The following is a 20,415-nucleotide window of genomic DNA, read 5'->3' as shown; positions in this document are numbered from 1 at the left end:
CTGGGAACAGGTTGTGGGCGTTTCTAGATTTATCCAGTTAAGAGCTTCTGCACAGTCAGGGGTCAGTGCAGAGGTGAGGTTTTGGATAGGGTTTTCCACTGCTGAAACGAGGACAGGATTGTCTAAGTTGCCTGCACTGGGATAAACGGGGAATAATTAACAGAGTAAAATCAAGCAGACCCTGATTCCTCCCAGCAGCCTGAGAAGCCAGCTTTAAACCGTACAGCAAAGAGCCAGAGATGATAATGTCGCAAAAGGGTGCAGCGACTGGCTGTGATCTGGAATGCTCCGACTGAAAGGGCAGTGCGAGGGGGACATTTTATTTTAATTTAACCCTATTTCCTAACCAGCCTGTGCAGGCATGTTATTGTACACCTCTGGAGCAAATGGAACCTGAACCCAGGCCTCCGGGTCCAGGGGCACGGACAGTACCATAGTGTCAGAAGAGGGTCCCCCGGGAGGTGGAATGAAGCAATAATGGAAGCATGTGCAGAGCTATGGGGGGGCCAGAGCAAAAAAATTAGGAGACAAAGAAAGATATGAACGCTGACAGAGAAAGAAACGAACGCTGTAGATTCTCACACAGCCAAGTGGAAACAGAAAGGGGGGGTGGTGGGGTGTGAGGAAACCAGAGGTGGGGATGGGATAAAGGCAGAGGGGCCTGTGTGCGAGCCAGAGGGACTGTATGTGCAAGCCAGGGGGCCAGTGTGAGCCAGAGGGACTGCATGTGCAAGCCAGGGGGCCAGTGTGAGCCACAGGATCAATGTGTGAGCCAGAGAGACTGCATGTGCAAGCCAGGGGGCCAGTGTGAGCCAGAGAGACTGCATGTGCAAGCCAGGGGGCCAGTGTGAGCCAGAGAGACTGCATGTGCAAGCCAGGGGGCCAGTGTGAGCCAGAGGACCAATGTATGAGCCAGGGGGGCAGTGTGAGCCAGTGGGGCAACTCTGAGCCAGAGGGCCAGTGTGTGAGCCAGCCAGAGACCAGATCAGTGAGCGGGGGGGGTCAAATCAGGGGTTTTACGGAGACAAGGAGAGCACAGTCACAGCCACTGACTGATACAGTGGCCTGTTGTGGATTTAGGGGCTAGCAAACTTAAAAAAGCGAGGTGGGAAAACGAGGCCGAGTAAACAAATATGTTAGCCTGAAACAAAGTTACAACACTCCCAACGGGGAACACCAGCAACACCGTACAAAGCACCTCCCGACATTGATTTCCCAAGTCACGAAAAATCAAAATGTGACGGAAATGTGAGAGGAGCAAAAGAAAAACGAGACAACAATGGATGAGAAGTGTTAAAAGAGACACGCTAGTTGGGCCAGCCCACAAAGACTGAGCAGTCCCATCAGCTGGCCAGGGGGAAGGTGGCAGGAGCAGACCTACCCTGCAGTAACATGGTAGCTTGTGGTCACTCACAGAGCAGCTCTGACGGTGGCCGTCGAGAAGCCCACGGCCCAGGTCATGCTGCTGCGTCGGATGGAGAAACGGCAGTGGCAGGCGGCAGTGGAAAATCTAAACAGAAGGGGGAGGGGAAGAAAGGGAGGGAATGGGGCAAGAGGGGAATAAAAAGGACATTTTTTTATACAAAAAAAAAGGAAATAAAAAATTACGGCGCAAAACAAAAAGAAAAAAAAAGTTAAGCGAATGACAATTACTTTCTAACGCCCCCTTTTCTTGCAACTTTTCTCGTATTTATTCCACAGGACTCAGCCTCAATGTAAAATGGGGGACAGAGGCAAATGTTTCCAACTTAACCGTCTGACAGTGCCGTTCCCTGGTGAAGTCACACCAATGCAGCAGGTTCAAATACAGGGGGCCAGATCTGGGCTGTTTGAGCAGGACAGGGACTTGAGTTTCAGCGCCTCCACTGCTTGTTGTCAATTGAACAAGATGGGCTGGATTTAAAATGAGGGACAGAGGGTTGCTTCCTTGGTCGTGTTCTGTCCCTAACGCTCTAATGTGGTACACCCTACCTGACCTCTAAGGTGAACATAAACGACCCCAAGGCTCACAATTTGAAAGAACAGCAGAGGTGGCCCCTGTGTGTCCTGTCAACATTGAAACCAAAAAAAAACAGATGTGGAGGTGTCAGTTTTGGACTGAGGTTGGCGAAGTCAGAAGCCACACGACGCCAGGTTATAATCCAACAGGTTTATTTGAAATCACAAGCTTTCGGAGCGCAGCCCCTTCGTCTGGTGAAGTGAAAGAGAAGCACACAGACACAGAATTAATAGGCAGAGAGACCAAGGGCAGAGAGATCAAAAGATCGTACAAATGTTGTGAGCACAGTATTGAATAATAAGCCTCTGCGGGTGAACCAAAGTGTCAGACAGTGTGAATAAAGTGTCAACAGCTAAATAATAAGGAATGACCTGTAATCCAATTTAATGAGGCAGAGAGATTATTACTAAAATTTTAAAATAAGGTGGCGCTGGAGACAAACCAAATGACTGGAATGACATGGAGGGTATAAGAGTCACATGCCAGGGGTCTAGCCAAAGTAATAAGTAATCCAAAACTGTACAAACTAATTAGGGTAGAGGGATTAAAATTTATTAAGGTGATGGCGTCAAAACAGGACATTAAGGAAGGTTTTACAGATACAGAACAGTGTGGTGGGCTCACATGTAGCACAACACGAGCCCAAGATCACAGTTACAGCTGTCTTAACTGCACAAGTTAGTCAATGCATTCCCTACATGGCCACCAGACTCGGTGTTTAACTGGCTCCGATGCACTGTAGGACAACACATTTCTTAAAATCTGACAAAGGCAAGGAGGACTGTTTGTGTTCTTTCCTTGGCAGCATGTGGGTAAATTATAACCTTTTAGACAACTTGAGTACAATGCGTGTGAGCTGAGAGTGAGATGGCCAACATGATAGAAGAGCTCCAGTTGATATAATACAGTGCATATTAAAGAGGTTAACAGAGGAGACAAGTGGGAAGGAGTAAACTGATGGTAGGTGTTAACTGTCTTTAATAGGGCTGAATCAATCTCATTCAGTTCAACAATAACAGAATTGTGGTAGTGAGCCATACACAATAATTAGGATGATAAGGTCACCCTTCTTGTCAATATTGGCACTCAGACAGAAACAGGAAGGTTCAGGATAACTATTCACTTTGCTTCAACACCAGTTGAGCTGACTGCCAAATAGATTGGGTGGTATGGTGCCTCAGTGATTAGCACTGCTACCTCATAGTGCCAGGAACCCAAATGTCTGTATGGAGTTTGCACGCTGTCCCTGTGCCAGCACGGGTTTCCTCCCACAGTCCAAAGATGTGCAGGTTAAGTGGGTTGGCCATGCTGAAAAATTACCTGTAGTGTTTAGGGATGTGTGGGGATTAGGTGGGTTACAGGGGCATGTGTCTGAGTGGGACAGTCTGAGGGTCAATGTGGACTTGTTGGACTGAAGGGCCTGTTTACACATTGTAGGGATTCTATATATAAAACAAAAACAGGCATCACACCTGAAACTGCCCATTAGGGGATGATGGCAAAAATATATTTGAGAGAGTGTGTGGGTCAATAGGTAACGTTTGAGCCAAATAAAGGGGGGATTTTGGGGTGATTCCAGGTACCACTTCTTTACCAAAGAGATAGACCATCAACGCAACAAATGTTCAAACAGGCATAAATGATCACATAGTTTAAGTAGCAGAGGATTGTGAGATTAGAATGGGAAAGAGGAATGCAGGTTTGTTAGAAAGATCCCACTAGAATTATTCATCTTGTGACTTAGCAGAAGATATAACAGATGGACACCAGAATGAACCATTTTTTGCAACACGCTGCAAAACTGAAAAACAAACAAACACACATTTGTTTTCATTTAAGCAGTCGCCTACTTTTCATTCCTTCTGAGACCACAAAACTCCTAATCTTCTTCAATCTCTTCCTTCATCCTATAACCTTTGAGCATTTAAAAACCTAGGCATGCCATTGCCTGGTTACTCCTGAGATTGCCTTATAACATGCAAAGGTCAAAATATCATGACCCACAGCCCTCAGTTCTTCAAGACTTCACAATTAAAAAAACACTTACAATCCCAAGAAACACCCGTTAAAACATTTCATAAAATTCTACAAGTTTCAATCATTGAACGGTTTCTCCCTCAGGGTGCCAAAATAAAATTGTGGTTTCCCTTTTTGAAAATATCATTTGTTTAATTTCTCCAACATTACCAATACAGGCCTCTATTAGTAAGAACCTTGCTCCGTGAATCACTTTTGCCAAGTGAAAAATAACTAAACTTCAAAAATAAGACCATAAGACACAGGAGTGGAAGTAAGGCCATTTGGTCCATCGAGTCCACTCCACCATTTAATCATGGCTGATGGGCATTTCAACTCCACTTCCCTGCACTCTCCCCGTAGCCCTTGATTCCTTCTGAGATCAAGAATTTATCAATCTCTGCCTTGAAGACATTTAACGTCCCGGCCTCCACTGCGCTCCGTGGCAATGAATTCCACAGGCCCACCACTCTCTGGCTGAAGAAATGTCTCCTCATTTCCATTTTAAAATTTACCCCCTCTAATTCTAAGGCTGTGCCCATGGGCCCTAGTCTCCCCGCCTAATGGAAACAACTTCCCAGCGTCCACCCTTTCTAAGCCATACATTATCTTGTAAGTTTCTATTAGATCTGCCCTCAACTCTAATGAATACAATCCCAGGATCCTCAGCCATTCATCATACGTTAAACCTACCATTCCAGGGATCATCCGTGTGACTAATTGGCTGCAAAACACTCTTCAGAGGGTGTGAAAAGTTGAGCTTTTTCTTTCAACGCAACTGAGGCAAAGCCAGATAAATCTTTTTCATTCCTGTCAGTCACATCGTCATGGGTGTTACATGAGCAGAGTCTCATGCCATGCAAACCTGAAATGACTGAGCATGATGGGCACCTCAATGTAGCAATCTCCCCACCTGGTTAGGAATGGGCCTGAGCACATACCTGTGTCTCTGGCTGGTTGTGTAAGTACTTTTGCCTCCTGTTAATCCCCTGGCCCACACTTCCAATTTAGTTTCTTTCAGGAGCTCAAAGTATTAAGCTACTTAACTCAACCTTCCTACATGCCTTCACCCTAAACACAGCACCAACTTTATTGCTACTTCTCAATTACACTGTGCTACTCTGTCGCAATCAACAGGCTGTGTTCTTTTTGCTGTGATTTACAGCAGAAAGGCACTGTATGATTAACACCCAGAGAGTGTGCAATTATCTATAATATGTACCGAGATTGTTATGTACTATAACATTCCGTAAGCACATCAAAATGGTAAACACATTGTGTAACTGTCTTTAATGTTTACTGGCTGTTATTCACTCATGCTCAGAGGCAGTGATTCACACAGCAAATGATGTTCCTTTTAATATAACAGCATAGACAATCCATGTTACTCTCTACAACGTGCACTGTAACTTATTCAATATACTGCACAAAGTGGGCATTATTTAAATATTAAAAATTTTGCAGAGTCTGCACTTTGTGTTATCATGATTTATTCTCTTGGCTTTACAGTGGCAAACTGCTTTGTCAAAAACATATATTATGTATATATCCTAGATTCAGTTACAGATTCAGAAAGCAATTTCAGTGTATTGAAATGCCCCAAGGTACTTAAACAACAAGTGTTTACAGTTTAATATTATGTTTTTGATGGATGGCCAGGAAGATATCCAAAGTATGATACTCCCTATAAAATTTATTATAACGCACACTGGCTGTGTTAGTCCCTTACAACTGATCAAATTACAATTCGTAACAAAACATAATGCAAGAGATGTGACTCAATTACAGAAACCTGTCCCGTGCTGATTCCAATGGGACATGTATCGAACTACCTGTTGCTCTGTTTAATTGTACACCCATATATTATGGTCTTCCTCTACTAAACATGTATATATTTGCAAGCCGAATTTAAGAAAGTAAAACAGTATTATTCATGTCAACATCGGTGCTTGGATGGTAAAAGCAGGGAAGTAATGTTGAATTTGTGCGTGTGGCAAGATGAAAGTTACATGCAGTTCTGAGCATCCCATATATAGAAAAATAGTTAAGTTAGAGATGAGGATTTAAGACAGATGCCAGAGGTTAGGTAGAAAATGGGTGAAATTGATGGGGAATTGATGGAGACAGGCTTCCTTGACAGGAACAGAGATAATGGAGAAGGCATTAAATGAAGCATTTCAAAGTGACAGCAAGTTTTGACAAGATAAATTGTAAAAGACTTGTCACTAACAAGCCAAGACCAGAGATAATGGGAACTGCAGATGCTGGAGATTCCAAGATAATAAAATGTGAGGCTGGATGAACACAGCAGGCCAAGCAGCATCTCAGGAGCACAAAAGCTGACGTTTCGGGCCTAGACCCTTCATCAGAGCCTCTGATGAAGGGTCTAGGCCCGAAACGTCAGCTTTTGTGCTCCTGAGATGCTGCTTGGCCTGCTGTGTTCATCCAGCCTCACATTTTATTAAGCCAAGACCAGATGCAGGTTTCCTGTCTTTATTGATTCCAAGGTGAGGGCATTGCGAACAAGGGCCTTTCTCCAGGACAATAGGAGACGGCAATAAAACCTGACACTGCCAGCAAAGTTCACACCCATTAAAAAACGGATGGGGCAGAGAAATAGTTTTTTTTGGGTTTTAAAAAAAAGGGCGAAATTTCATTAGAAGGAAGGTGAACAAGAAAGGCATTTCCTTTTATCGCCCCTCAAGTAGATGATTGTTGGAATATGGAATAGGCAGAGGCTGAAACATAAATTTAAAGGGAATTAGATAAATAAAGAATACTATAATGGCAAAGAGCAAGAAGTGTGGATTAAAGCAAATGCACCCAGTTAAAGAGCTGTCACAGGACATTTTGTGGTGGAAGTGGAGATTCTTCAACCTGCAAGATGACACGTGGCTCCAGTCTGCCCTCTCAATGTACTTTAGGTGCCACACCCAACTCCCCACTCCCATAACCATCTCGATACATAATAGTAGAACAAAAAAATTCTTAATTCTGCACAAGAGTGAACTTTTCAGAGGAGCTTAACGCAAAAGGTGCGGACTGGGTAAAAAGAATCCTACGGATGGAGGTTGCCAAAAGCTCCAGGTAATAATTTGTCAGAAATGTTTGGAAGTGAAGGTGTTATTTTTAGTAGTGTCCTTCAAGTTGAAATATTTTCTCTGAAAGACCAGTGGAAGGAGGGAGATCAAAGGACTTTTGCAGCTAATGTTCTCACAGCTGTCCACCAGTGGGAGCTTCCCCATTATGATCAGTCACCATCTCCCTTAGGTAACAGCCAGGATGGTATAACAGAGGGAATTCTACGTTTCCCACCCAAGATTTATCACAAGGTGATTCATACGAAAATTTTGATGATTGAGATCAAAGGGAATAAAAGTGATTATTACGCCTACGATGAACAGGAAATTGAGCAGAATTCAGATGGCGAAGTGAATGGGGCTGAAGATTCTTTATTAATTAAAAAAACACGCAGAAGACACACACAGTTGCCATATCTCACCTGTTCATCTCTTTTCCTTCGTCCTGTTTCTCCGATGGTTTTGATAACCCCAGGTCGGTGTAAAGTGGTGGAGGAAGGCGAGGAGATGCTGGCTGCTGACAGACTGTAAGGGTGTGTCCGGGAGTAAGGGCTAGACATTGAGGTTATAACTGTGGGCTGTACCATCCACTGCAAGTCCTGGCTGGTGGTAATCGCCGTGATTGTCGGGACAAAGGCACTGCTGGATCCTGGCATGTCGGATCGGTATTTCTAATTAAAAGAAGTTGCAAAGGGAAAGAATCAAAGTCAATAAGTGCTTGTGCTGCAATCCCACGATGCTAAAAATCAATATTTCATTCATAAACATCTTGCAAGTGTCATGGGATTTTTTTTGCAGGCAGAGGCAACCATTTCTAGTTTCTAAAGCCATCAGTGCTGCTTTGAAAAGTCTAACTAAGTACCATCATCATAACCACCGAGGCCAACACCTGCTCAAGTTAAAAATAAATTGCATTTGTATTGCGACTTTCAGAACTTTAGGAAGTCCCATTGCAATTTACAGTCAAACTGTTAATGCCAGAAATCATACCTCGTTCTCAGTTTTCTCCACACCTCCCCCCCACCCCCCCCACCCCCAGCCCACCTCCTTACGATGGATTGTAGACATCTAAAACTTTAACATACTGATATCCTTCCAGTACTCCAGGAGGGCTGTGATAAAAATCCAGGGAAGACATGAGGTCAAATCTCAGTGTGGCAGGTAGAAGATTTTAACACAGTTTAAAATATAACAAAACAATAAACTGGAAGCAGTTTTAAAACAAAAAAACGAAGAAGCTGATAGTTGACTGGAAAAACATAAGTGCTTTACTAATTTGTGACAAGCATAATCTTGCCCAATCTGACTGAAGTGATTCCAATTCTGAGGAAGGGTCACCGGACGCGAAACATTAAGTCTGTTTTTTCCTTCTGGCAGAGCTTTTCCAGAAACTTTGGTTTGTTAAGTGACTCTGGGCCTTAGATATTCTTTGAAGAGGTACTCGACTGTATAAGGCCAACCAGGAATGAGCAACGATTGCTGGTCTTGACAGAGACTCCAGGTCTACAGATTGACGGGAATAACTGATGTTAGCACATCTTGAGATTCTGATTTCGGTTCCATCCACCAATGAGGCAGCAAGCCTTTTCAAATAACCAGGTCTACAAAGTCCAAAAGGGGACAAACCAGTGAGCATAAAATAATTCCCAATTGACCTGAGTTTCCAAGGCCTGTGGACTCTCAGACTGTAGAACAGAGATCTGGCCAAGTGCTATTCTTCATATCCAAACCTAAATGTGAGTGTTGATCCATAGTTGTTAACTATCCCAGGTACAACTCAGCAGTCACATTAGTGACAACCAAAAGCCAAGTACATTGGCCAATATCAGACTTCAGTCAGACAGAAAAAAGAACAGAGCAAGGACAGCAGATTTCCTTCCCTAAAGGACATTAGTTATGTTATGATCCAGCAGCTTCTTTTTATCCAGTATTTTTTATTGTGACTTTTCTTTTAAAAAGTTCCAAAGTTGTAAACTGCCAAGATGGAATTGGAATTAATGTTGCACAAATCATGTTCAAATTTCAACTCTTCTGGAACTTTCCATCAGTTTTATCATTCTGTGGAAAGGAGCAGCCAGCTGCTGGACTGTATTGACTCAAGAAAGGCCAAGTGGAGAAGCTATTTTGAAATTTACAACCAACTTGCTTTTAAGAGTTATCTTGGCAGCTGTAATGGAGGAATAGGATTCCACTAGAGGTCCAATGAAGAAATAGTCCCAGTTTTACATGGGGCTTTGTGAGAGGATGAAAGAATTGCATTGCGCTTCTCTGGTATACCTCAGTCAAGTAGATTTCATGTCACTGCTACAGTGGATCTGGAGTGGCTTCCTCACACCAGGAGTAGGAACTTTGATTAATTGGCAAGAGACTGCATTCATATTACACATCATCATACCTCAAACTCCTTCACCCTCAATCAATCATTCTCTTGAAAAAGAAAGAAAGATCGAGGCACCTATTACTCAAAGCAGACATTGGTTATAAGTTGAATGTGATCAGAGTATGGGAGGTATCGTTTCCATCATGGATGTTGTCTTTCAAAGAAAATGATGGAGCTCATCTATGGCAACGCATATAAGGCACATACCAGGAAACTAAAGTTAATGGCTAGTTCCTGCCTTTTTGTGGTTGTTTGTGGCCATCATCTCACTGAACTACAAACACAGGATCACTAGGGATATGGAACATATTTCATGGGCTGATAAAACTGGAACGGGTTCATATTTTTGTAGATATTGTAATTGATCTATTCATTGAAAAATGCCTCTAAACAAACTGCACACAGGAGCCCAACTATATTTAAATGTCAAGAAACTGAGCTGCAGCAAAATCAGTATTAAATATGCATCACTTGCATGCACACACAGACATGTGTCTGTGGTATATAAAGGTATGGCAGTCAATATTATGTAATACAATTTGCCAGGACTGATTTGACCATATGTATCTTTAGTACTGTGCTTCGACTTGCATAACCTAAAGAAAATTGCTGAGGCACCTTGGGGTGAGAGCCTTATTATATTGGTTTATTTGGCATGGAGCTAGTAGCTATAGCTTGCATTCTTTATTTGTGCAACTCAGAGGTACAGTCCCAAGGCTCAATGTGCAAAAAGACCAGAATATAATTGCAAAAAAAAAGCAAAGCAAAATGAATTAGTTTGTTAATGGCTGCAACTAAGGAACAAGATATAACACAAACCTGCCTTTAAATCATTATCAGAAGTGCATCTCAGATGGTCAGTCACAGCAGGGCAATAAAGGCTGGTCTTGATCTTAGCATTCACATCCCAAACTAACCTAGTTCCACCTGTCTGCTCCTGACCTATATTCCTCCAAACCTTCCTTATTCATAGACCCATCCAATTTTTTTTAAAAAAGTGTTGTAATTGTACCCGCATCCACCACTTCCTCAGGAAGTTCATTCCATCATGTTTCCAACATCCCTCCATGTAAAACAATTTGCCTCTAACGTCTCAAAAATTCTCTTTTCTCTCACCTTAAAAATGTGCCCCCTAGTCTTAGGGAAAAGACAACTATCATGAACTCTATCAATACCCCTCATTATTTTATAAACTTCTGTCAGGTCATCTCAACCTCCAATGCTCCAGTGAAAAAAGTCCCGGCCTATCCAGCCTTTCCTTATAACACAAACATTCCATACCCAGCAATATGCTGGCAAATCTCTTCTGAGCCCTCTCCAGCTTGAGAATATCCTTCCTGTAACTGGGCAACCAGAACTGGACACAGTATTCCACAGAAGACACCTTTCCAATGTCCTGCACATCCTCAACATAATGTCCCAACTCCGATACTCTAAGGACTGAGCAATGAAGGCAAGCATGCCAAATGCCTTTTAACCAACCTGCCCATATGTGAAGCAAACTTCGAAGAATTATGCACCCAAACACCCCGGTCCCTCTGTTCTACAATACTAACCAAAATCCTACCGTTCACTGTATAAGCCCTACCCTTGTGCGTTGTACCAAAATGCAATGCCTCACACTTTGGCAGATTGAACTCAATATGCCCTTTTTCAGCCCATTGACCCATTTGATCAAGATTCCTTCGTAGTCTCAGAAAACCTTCGTCACTGTCTACAGTGCCACCAATTTTGGTGTCGTCTGCAAACTTACTGGCCACGTCTTCTTCATTCCCATCCAAATCATTTACATAAATGACAAACAAAAGAGGACCCAGAACCCATCCCTGTGGAACAATGCTCATCACAGGCCTCCAGCTTGAAAAGCAAACCTCCACCATTACCTTCTATCTCCTGCTGTTAAGCCAATTATGTATCCAATTGGCAAGCTCACCCTGAATCCCATGTGACCTAACTTTACAAATTAGTCTCCATGCGGAACCTTGTCAAAGACTTTACTAAAGTCCAAGTAAACAACATCTCCTGCTCTGCTGTCAATCTTTTTGGTAACTTCCTCAAAAAACTCAATCAAGTTTGTGAGACATGATTTTCTTCTCACAAAATCAGGCTGACTATCCCTAATCAAGTTTTTCCCCACTACATATGCATAAATCTTATTTTTAAAAATCACCTCCGAACAATTTACCCACAACCAAAGTCAGTTCCCAGTGTCTCAGACACCGTCCAGTCATCGGGCACCTCACCCATAGTTATAGATGGAGCAAATATTTCTGCAAGGGGTAAATGCCCACATTTATAACATAATACACTTTGTTATGTAAGTGAGCTTGACATTCCCAAATGTCTCATTGAAAAGCCAAATCCTTCCACCAACCACCTACGCTGCTGGCAATCCCTCCCCATTCCTCCAGAGTGCTTCTTTCCCTCATTACAGACCCATCCCCTCTGAGATGCAGAGATTATTGTTATTAGCATTTAAACTTTAATCCCACTCCCTGATCCACCCACTTTGGGAGTTGACAATTGGTGGCAGGCCACCCGAACTTTAGGATGAAACTTTAAATCAAGCAGCTTTCGCGGATCTCAGGACACTATTTCAATAGAATGGCGCAGTTTTCTCTGGAGCCCTGGCCAATATTTCTCCCCCAAAACAATATCCCCAATGCAAATTAATTGACAGATTAATTGAAGCATTTCAAGATGGCTGATAGCTCTGCACTATAAAAATCGTACTGTTCCTTTTCCCTACTGTGGACACAGGGTGCTGACTTAAGGAGTTTGGCAAAAGAACTGAAGGAAACATGAAAATATTTTTGGTTTCAAAAAAAATGCAGCCAGTGGTTAGGATCTGGAATGCATTGCCTGAGAGTGTGGTGGAGGCAGATTTAACTGTGGCTTTCAACAGCAAGTAGGGTAAGCATCTTAAAACATTCACTAGTCTGTGGGGATAGGGCAGACCCTGATAGGCTGAACAACCTCCTGGTCTCCTGTGATTTCTTTGGAAGGAGGAAAACTGGCAAGTATTATAGAAGCCTATCAATTATCCTTTAGGCGTGAGCTCAAAATCTGTTATTGCAAGGTCATGAGGCCAAAACATCCAGACAGAAAGTTAGAGATTCTGGAAGGAAATGTAACTTTAAAGAAATCCTAGCTAGCCTTGGCCACAAGGACCCCGTAATAGCGCCTATTTGAGCCCAGGGAGATGGAGACATAAAGCATGGACAGATTGTGCACTATGTATCACTGGGGTACTAGAAATTTTCCATGTGTAAAAAATGCTATAAAAGCTAGAAATTTTCTAATCCGGTATGGTTTCAAGCCACAAGCTGCGAGAGCCAACAAAACACCCACTGTGCACAAAAAAGGAAGGAGGTGGGAGAGGGAGCTGTGGGGTGTGGTCACAAAGTTGCCTGTATAGCTGCATATTTACACTAAGTCAACAACTTAAACACACAACTGACAGAGCTCAGTCCAGGGAGCAGGATGCAAAGTTGGGAGGCCCAGGAACGGCAAGTAAGGGTGGGGCTGAGTGTACCACCGCGCCACTCTCCCCCGCCCCCCCCCCCCATACCAAGCGCCTCTCCACCTCACCAACCCTGCAAATGAAGGCAGTCGCTACCAAATATTAACAGGAATTCCAGTTAAGAACGGGGATAAATCTGAGGAGCAGGAGGAATGCTGCCAAGCGCTACCCGGAAAAGATTTGGAAATTGAGATTTCGTGGAGGGGGGGGGAATAAAAATCTTATTTTGGCTTGTGGATCGTAGGAAGGAAAGGGAAGAGGAGGGGAGGGCAGGGGGAGCGAGGTAAAGATAACATGTGAAAGCCCCTTCGTTACACTTTACCGTGCTGGCTCTGAGGCTGGGTAATGATTTCCGCTGCTGAGCTGCAGCAGAAGAGTCCGGAGACTTTTCTTTTGAAAACACACACAGTTACGAAACCGATTTTGTAACTCCAGCCAATTCTTGACTTGCGCAATTTCTTCATCATTTCTTCATCAACCTTAGAGCCAGGAACAGCGTGCGAGAAAGATTGCATAAAACAAATAAGGGCGGCCAGAAATCAGGGCTAGAGTTACAATGACAGCTCTCTAGAATTCCCTGATCTGGGAAAGAAATGGACTTTTCCCCTCAAATCTAATTACAGTCCTTATAAACTAGAGGCTTGATTTTTTTTTTAAATGGAAATGCAGACACTCCGATATTTGGGAAGGTGCTTCCTTCACAAGTTGTTTCCTATTAACGACATTTGGACCAACTTTGCGTTAGCCCGGTTAAAACCAAATGCTGGTTTTCAGGCAAGTTGAGGATGTTTAATATTGGAAACACTGATAGCGTCTGAATGCCATTCCCTGCCCTTTGTCAAGTTTCACACGAAATCTGAACAGCAAGAATAACAGGATTGGGGAGGGAGGGCTACTGTTGGAGCAGAGGGGGGGGGGGGACGAGAGCGAATGGGGCGTTATAATTTACAAACTAAAGAGAGAAAGTGAAAAATTCCTTCCAGCGTTAGCCCGTGACTGAAGCTACTCACTAATGTCAAAGGTGTCACTTCTTCACGTCAAACATGACCTGCAGACACTCAGCGGGAGAAAGGAGACCATCTGACGCCGCTCCGCTCCAACAACCTGGTGAATCACACTAGCGCCAGGCGCTTTAGCAAGCCTCGCCACGACACAGTGTGGTAAACACAGAGCGCCAGCTCTGACAGACAACGGCCGACTGGGAGCACGAAGCAACACACAAGCCATGAGTCCAGGGCAAGCGGGAGGGGGGCCGAAAGGAGGACTCTTGCACACAGATACACACCAGACATCACCGGGTATGGCCAGCGACAGGTTATGAAAACTCCAATATAGTGTGAAAAAATACAAAATTATTAAACCTGAGTGCGGTGGCGAACTTTGTGGGTGGGGGGGGGGAAACCCCAAAATTCGTACATAAAATTTATTTTTGGGGGGTTCAAATGTGTATGCGTGAGGAACCAGCCCAGCCCTTACCTGAGAAGCGCTGTTGAAATTGCCACCGCTCCCGGAGCTGCTGAACACGCTGTCCTGGTGAGCTGGAGACAAGCTGCTGCGGGACGATGAATCGTAATTCACTGGATACTCCTGGTACATGGTCTCCCCCCCACCCCCCCGGGAAAACAGGAAGACGGGGGGTTTCTTTTCCTCTCCCACTTTTTAAAGCTTGGACCGACCGTCCAATCTCTCCCAGGTACAGTCACTCCGATAATATTTTAACCAAATGTCTCAAAAATAAAATTCCAAAAATAAACAAAAACAAACAAAAAAATTTGCAAGTCCGTTTTTTTTTAAAAAAGACAAACTTTTTTCCTCAGTTTTTCCACGCTACTGTCATTCACCACGCGTTAAAACAAGTCTTCCTCTCTGCAACAGAGAAAAAAAATCCATAAAACTTCCTGGATTCGCTCTCCACACCAGCCCTCCTCTTTCTAAGTTGAAACTTTAATTAATATTTTATAAAAAAGAGTCACTTTTTTTTTCCTTTTCGTACACTTTTCGGCCCCCCCTTTAGCGGGTCTGATCGCTTTTTTTTCCCCGCAGTGACTAATTTTTTTTCGCCTTTGCACCGCCCCACCTCCTCTCCTCACCAATCCTCCCTCCCCTCACTCTATTAGTCTCCGCGTTTGCTGCCTTCTCCTCGCCCGAGCGTTGATGAGTCAGTGTTCTGGTATTAAACTCTGCTCTTTTTATTTCCAGCACTCCCGCGGCTCAGGATTCACGTCAAAACTGCCTGGTTCCGCCCAGCCCTCTCTCAGACTCTCTGGGAGGGAGGGAGCGAGCCCAGAGATAGCTTCTTCCACACTACCACCCTCCCTGTGACATTCAGCAATTCACAGCCTCCCCTCCCCACTGCACCTCGAAGCTTAATTTCCACTTTGACCTTTTGTTTTCATATGCCCGTCCATAGAATTTTTTTTATTGTTTAAAGGAACTTATTTGTAAACCAACAGTTGTGACATAAGGATCTTGTGTGAGGTCTGTATCTCTCTCTCTCTCTATGAGTAAGATTTGGCTGGTGGTAGCGTCCATTGACGTAGCGCGTTGCCTAAAAATGGATATTTGCGTCAAATGATGCGAGGTGTGTGTTTCCTCGGTTAACGTGACGTCTGTGTGGAGGGATTCCCTTTTCGTGTTGTTGGACAGAGATTCTATCGCCCCTCCACACACTCACACACCTACCCGCCGCCCCCCCACTTCTCTCTGAGAATAAAGCCTCAAGGGCGCGTTCCTGCCCACAATGATTTAGCTGCCTTGCACCGCCTACTTCCCCCTCTCCAAATATTTTACCTTCCCCTCCCCTCCCCGCAAAAGTCAAAGACCCCACCGCCCGTCCCTGTCCATTGTAGCTGTCGCTGGCTCCTCCCTCTTAGCGTTGCCGGATCCACGTCCAGAGATCGAGGGAAAGAGGAGACAGGAAATCGTGTGCCCACGGCAGAAGCTTACACCTTCGCGCGGTTCTGATAGATATCGCGCCCACAAGCGAGGGGAAAGGGTCGCTAGACATACACACAAGCTGGGAGCCACCAAGACGCTTTCTCTCCCACAAAACATGCCTCGTCGCCACAGAAATTTGAAGATACTTTTTTTATTTAAAGGATTTCTGACGGCTTCATTCAATTTTCCAAATCCCGAGTGTGTTTCAGAGTCTTTTACTGGAATAAAACGGTCACAAGTATCAGATTGAGTATGCAATAGGGAAGCGAAGTGAAATGCGTTTTGTCTACTGGGTTCTATGCAAATTTAGTTCGAAGTTGTGTATCTGGCGGCATCACCTTCCAGTCCACTAGGATAGCGCCCCCCCAACACGCAGACAAACACACACGAGTCCAAAAGAGTTTAGCCCAAACGTGATCGTTTCGCCCCACAGTGTAAACAGTTATCGCTGCACCGGGCAGGAAGCTTTCCTGCTCCTGAGATGCTGCTTGGCCGGCGGCGTTCATCCAGCTCCACGCATTGTTATCTCGAAGTGACACACTGCACGTACTGTACAGGATGGTGGGGAGAAGGGGGCGGTTCACACTCCCTGGCCTGTTTCCATGTGGAAAAAATCATGCAAAGGCTCTCATGTGTTGGAAACCCACATTTATTTTTACCATTTCTTGGTGCTAAAGGTTAAAATATAGTGAGCGATATTTTCCATTTCTTAAAAAAGACGCAACCCTGCGCCAGAGCTGAACTATTTCTAAACCTTGTGTTGATGCAAAACCTGCCCGAAATGTCTCTAACTCTTGCATTCATGGGCCTGAAGCAGAGTGACCTTATTCCTATGGAGGCGGGGGCAGGGGGGCAGTTAGGAGATGATGAGTTAGATATTGGGTTTTTTTTTAAAGACTAGTTTTAGTCGGAGGAAATGTAAAGGATACTGTCTGCCCGTTTTCCAGTAGTGGCACGGCTTCTGTAACAGTACTATTTGAAGACATGCGAATGGGTCATGCAGAACAGTTCGGGCAGCTGCCCCGTTTCGTTGCATTTAAGGGGAAGCCTGAGGGAGGAAGTAGGAATCGGGGGAGGGGTAGTGCTACTGAATTCCAGCTCGACTCATTTCCGAAGAAGGGTCCAGAGCCCAAACGTCAGCTTTCCGGCACCTCTGATGCTGCTTGGCCTGCTGTGTTCATCCAGCTCTACACCTTGTTATCTCCGTCCTATACCCTCTCATTTTGGCCGGCGGGGTTGGGGGAGTGGAAAGAGGTGTATGCCATGTGGCGCCGTGATAAAGTCACTGCCTCTGAACAAGGTAGATCTGGGTTCAAGTCCCTGCCTGCTCCCGAGGTACGTAGTAACACCTCTGATCGGGGAAAATATCCACATCTTTGAGAAACTAACGTCTTAGATTTAAAATTGACAACTTATCAGGCATTAGTTACTACTTATGGAAAACAGTTCTTGCCCCTTCTGTATTATTGTGCTTCTCACTTTCCGTCCTAAAAGGGATAACAAGGTGTAGAGCTGGATGAATACAGCAGGCCAGGCAGCATCAGAGGAGCAGGAAAGCTGACATTTCAGGTCAGACCCGAAACGTCAGCCTTCCTGCTCCTCTGCTGCTGCTCGGCCTGCTGTGTTCATCCAGCTCCACACCTTGTAATCTCAGATTCTCCAGTATCGGCAGTTCCTACTATCTCCGTCCTAAAAGGGTTGTCCTTCATGTTTTTTTGACTATGCCCCCAACGCTAAACTCTCCAGTTAGCAGCTTCTCTTCATCTGCCCAGCCTGCTCATTGTACAATCACTCATTAGCCTTATAAATTTCAAGGAAAATAATCCTAGTTTGTGTAACCATGTTAACTGGAGGACTCTCATCTGGCTGACATGGCATTCAGTTAAACGGACTGTTTCTGTGTTGGATATTGTGATGGGCTGGGACAACATTCCAGTAGCTGTACTGAAGCCTTGGACCACACGAACTCCTGCCACCAACCAAGGTGTTCCAGTACAGCTACAAGATGAGTATATATATGGGAGAGAAATGGTGGAATGTTTCCACTGGTTGGAGTCACACCTGGCACATAGAAAAATGCTGATGAGAGATAATGGGAACTGCAGATGCTGGAGAATCCAAGATAACAAAGTGTGAAGCTGGATGAACACAGCAGGGCAAGCAGCATCTCAGGAGCACAAAAGCTGACGTTTCGGGCCTAGACCCTTCATCGGGTCTAGGCCTGAAAGGTCAGCATTTGTGGTCCTAAGATGCTGCTTGGCCTGCGGTGTTCATCCAGCTTCACATTTTGTTAACATAGAAAGATGCTTGTGGTTGTTGGACATCGGTCATCTCAACTCCAGGGTGTCTCCGCAGGAGCTCCTCAGGGTAGAATCCAAGGCTCAACCACCTTAATCTGCTTCATCAATGACTTCCCTTACACATAGGATTTCCCCATTAATTGCATGATACTCAGTACCAATCACAACTCCTCAGACACTGAAGCAGTTCATATCAGTGAGGCTCAGATCACATTGATAAATAGCAAGTAGTACTTGTATCACACAAGTGCCAGGCAGTAACCATCCTCTTCAAGGGAGGATGTAATATCTTAAATCTTCTCTTGACTTTCAGTAGCATTACCATTGCTGAATCCACTGCTATCAACATCCTGGGGGCTTCCATTGACCAACTATATAAATACTGTGGCTACAAAGGCAGGTTAGAAAATGGAATTCTGTGGCAAGTAACTCATTTTCTGACTTTCCATCACCTATTCCATCATCAATAAAGCAAAAGTCAAGAGTGTGATAAAATACTTTACATTTACTTGGACTCCTTTCTACTATTCTCAAGTAGCTTAACATCAGCCTGGGAGAAAAAAAAAACACTTCTTGTCACCCTAGCTATTCCCTGCAGTGTTCCCTTTAACATTGTGTATATTGCTGACAATGTGCATCATTTCTGCAATAACTCATTGAGATTCCTCGGACAGCACCTTCCAAACCTGTGACTCTACCATGTAAAAGGACAATGGCAACAGACACATGGGGTCAGCACCATTTGGAAGGCCCAAGCCATACACCAAACTGACATCAAAACATATTGAGATAACAAGGTGTGGAGCTGGATGAACACAGCAGGCCAAGCAGCATCTTAGGAGCTGACATTTCAGGCCTAGACCCTTCATCAGAAAATGTTGGCTTTCCTGCTCCTAAGATGCTGCTTGGCCTGCTGTGTTCATCATGCTCCACACCTTGTTATCTCGGATTGTTCAGCATCTGCAGTTCCTATTATCTCTTTGAAATATATTGATATACCTTCATTGTCACTAGGTTAAACCACTGGAACAATCTTCCTGTCAATAACAGGACCCTGTGTACTAATGTATGTAGTTTTCAGTGTGTGCATGTGGATCACACTGTGAACTTGACTGATGATACAAAATTGGTTGTTAATGTAGTTCCTCAAATACTCTGGGGGATCTTGATCAGCTGGGCCCATGGGCCAGGGTGTGGCAGATGGAGTTTAATTTAGATAAATATGAGGGGCTGCATTTTGGAAAGGCAAATCAGGGCAGGACTTACACATTTAATGGTAGGATCCTGGGGTGTTGCTGAACAAAGGGGCCTTGGAGTGCAGGTTCATTGCTGTTTGAAAGTGGGAGCTGCAGGTAGAAAAATATAGTGAAAAAGGTATTTGGTATGTTTGTCTTTATTGGTCGGTGCATTGAATATAGAAATTGGAGGTCATGTTGCAGCTGTACGGGACATTGGTTCGGTCACTCTTGGAATACTGTGTTCAGTTCTGGTCTCCCTGCTATAGGAAGGATGCTGTGAAACTTGAAAGGGTTCAGAAAGATTTACAAGGATGTTATCAGGGTTGGAGAGTTTGAGCTACAGGGAGAGGTGAATAGTCTATTTTCCATGGAGTGTTGGAGGCTGAGGGGTGAACTTTATATATGTTTATTAAATCATGAAGGGCATGGATAGGGTAAATAGATAAGGTCTTTCCCTGGGATGGGGGAGTCCAAAACCAGGGGACATGGGTTTAAGGTAAGAGGGGAAAGATTTAAAAGGGAACTAAGAGGCAATGTTTTCATGCAGAGGTTGGTGCATGTGCAGAATGAGCTGCCAGAGGAAGTGTGGAGGCTGGTATAATTACAACATTTAAAAGGCACCTGGAAGAATATATGAATAGGGGAAGGGTTGAGAGGGACATGGGCCAAATGCTGGTAAATGGGACAAGATTTATTTAGGATATCTGGTCGGCATGGATGAGTTGGGCTGAAGAGTCTGTTTTTGTGCCGTATAAAATCCTTTTCGATTGCAGAATTACTTTGAATGTTGCACACTGCTGTGAGTTTTGCAAGTTTGTGCTGGTTGGGTGTGGTCAGTAGATTGCTTGCTGTGAACAGCTGATGTGGTAGTCAGTTTGGTATGATCTGCCTGCTTTGCAAACAGGAAGAAAATGTATATAATGTCTGTTTTAAATAAATCTG

At 44.2% G+C, this 20,415-nt stretch overlaps 1 protein-coding gene across 6 annotated transcripts in view; it reads right to left on the bottom strand.

The window, feature by feature from the left end:
• fosl2 (FOS like 2, AP-1 transcription factor subunit) overlaps positions 1-15,216 on the bottom strand; it is a 31,919-nt gene extending 16,703 nt beyond the window's left edge. The window contains exons 1-4 of one of the 6 annotated variants that reach the window (XM_048531214.2): positions 15,089-15,216; positions 14,475-14,864; positions 7,518-7,766; positions 1,382-1,510 (exon numbers count right to left, since the gene is read on the bottom strand). In XM_048531214.2, the coding sequence (XP_048387171.1) occupies positions 1,382-1,510; positions 7,518-7,766; positions 14,475-14,594 (498 nt within the window). In that variant the 5' untranslated portion in view covers positions 14,595-14,864; positions 15,089-15,216. Of the gene's footprint in view, positions 1-1,381; positions 1,511-7,517; positions 7,767-13,320; positions 13,384-14,008; positions 14,122-14,474 lie in introns of those variants that run through there. The other 5 variants (XM_048531215.2, XM_048531213.2, XM_048531217.2 and 2 more) reach the window with 5 other exon arrangements.
• Positions 15,217-20,415: the final 5,199 nt, after the last annotated feature.

Source organism: Stegostoma tigrinum, chromosome 4 (genome assembly GCF_030684315.1).
Source record: "Stegostoma tigrinum isolate sSteTig4 chromosome 4, sSteTig4.hap1, whole genome shotgun sequence".
NCBI classification, from domain to species: Eukaryota; Metazoa; Chordata; class Chondrichthyes; order Orectolobiformes; family Stegostomatidae; genus Stegostoma; species Stegostoma tigrinum.
This window is presented reverse-complemented; position numbering and strand designations above follow the sequence as displayed.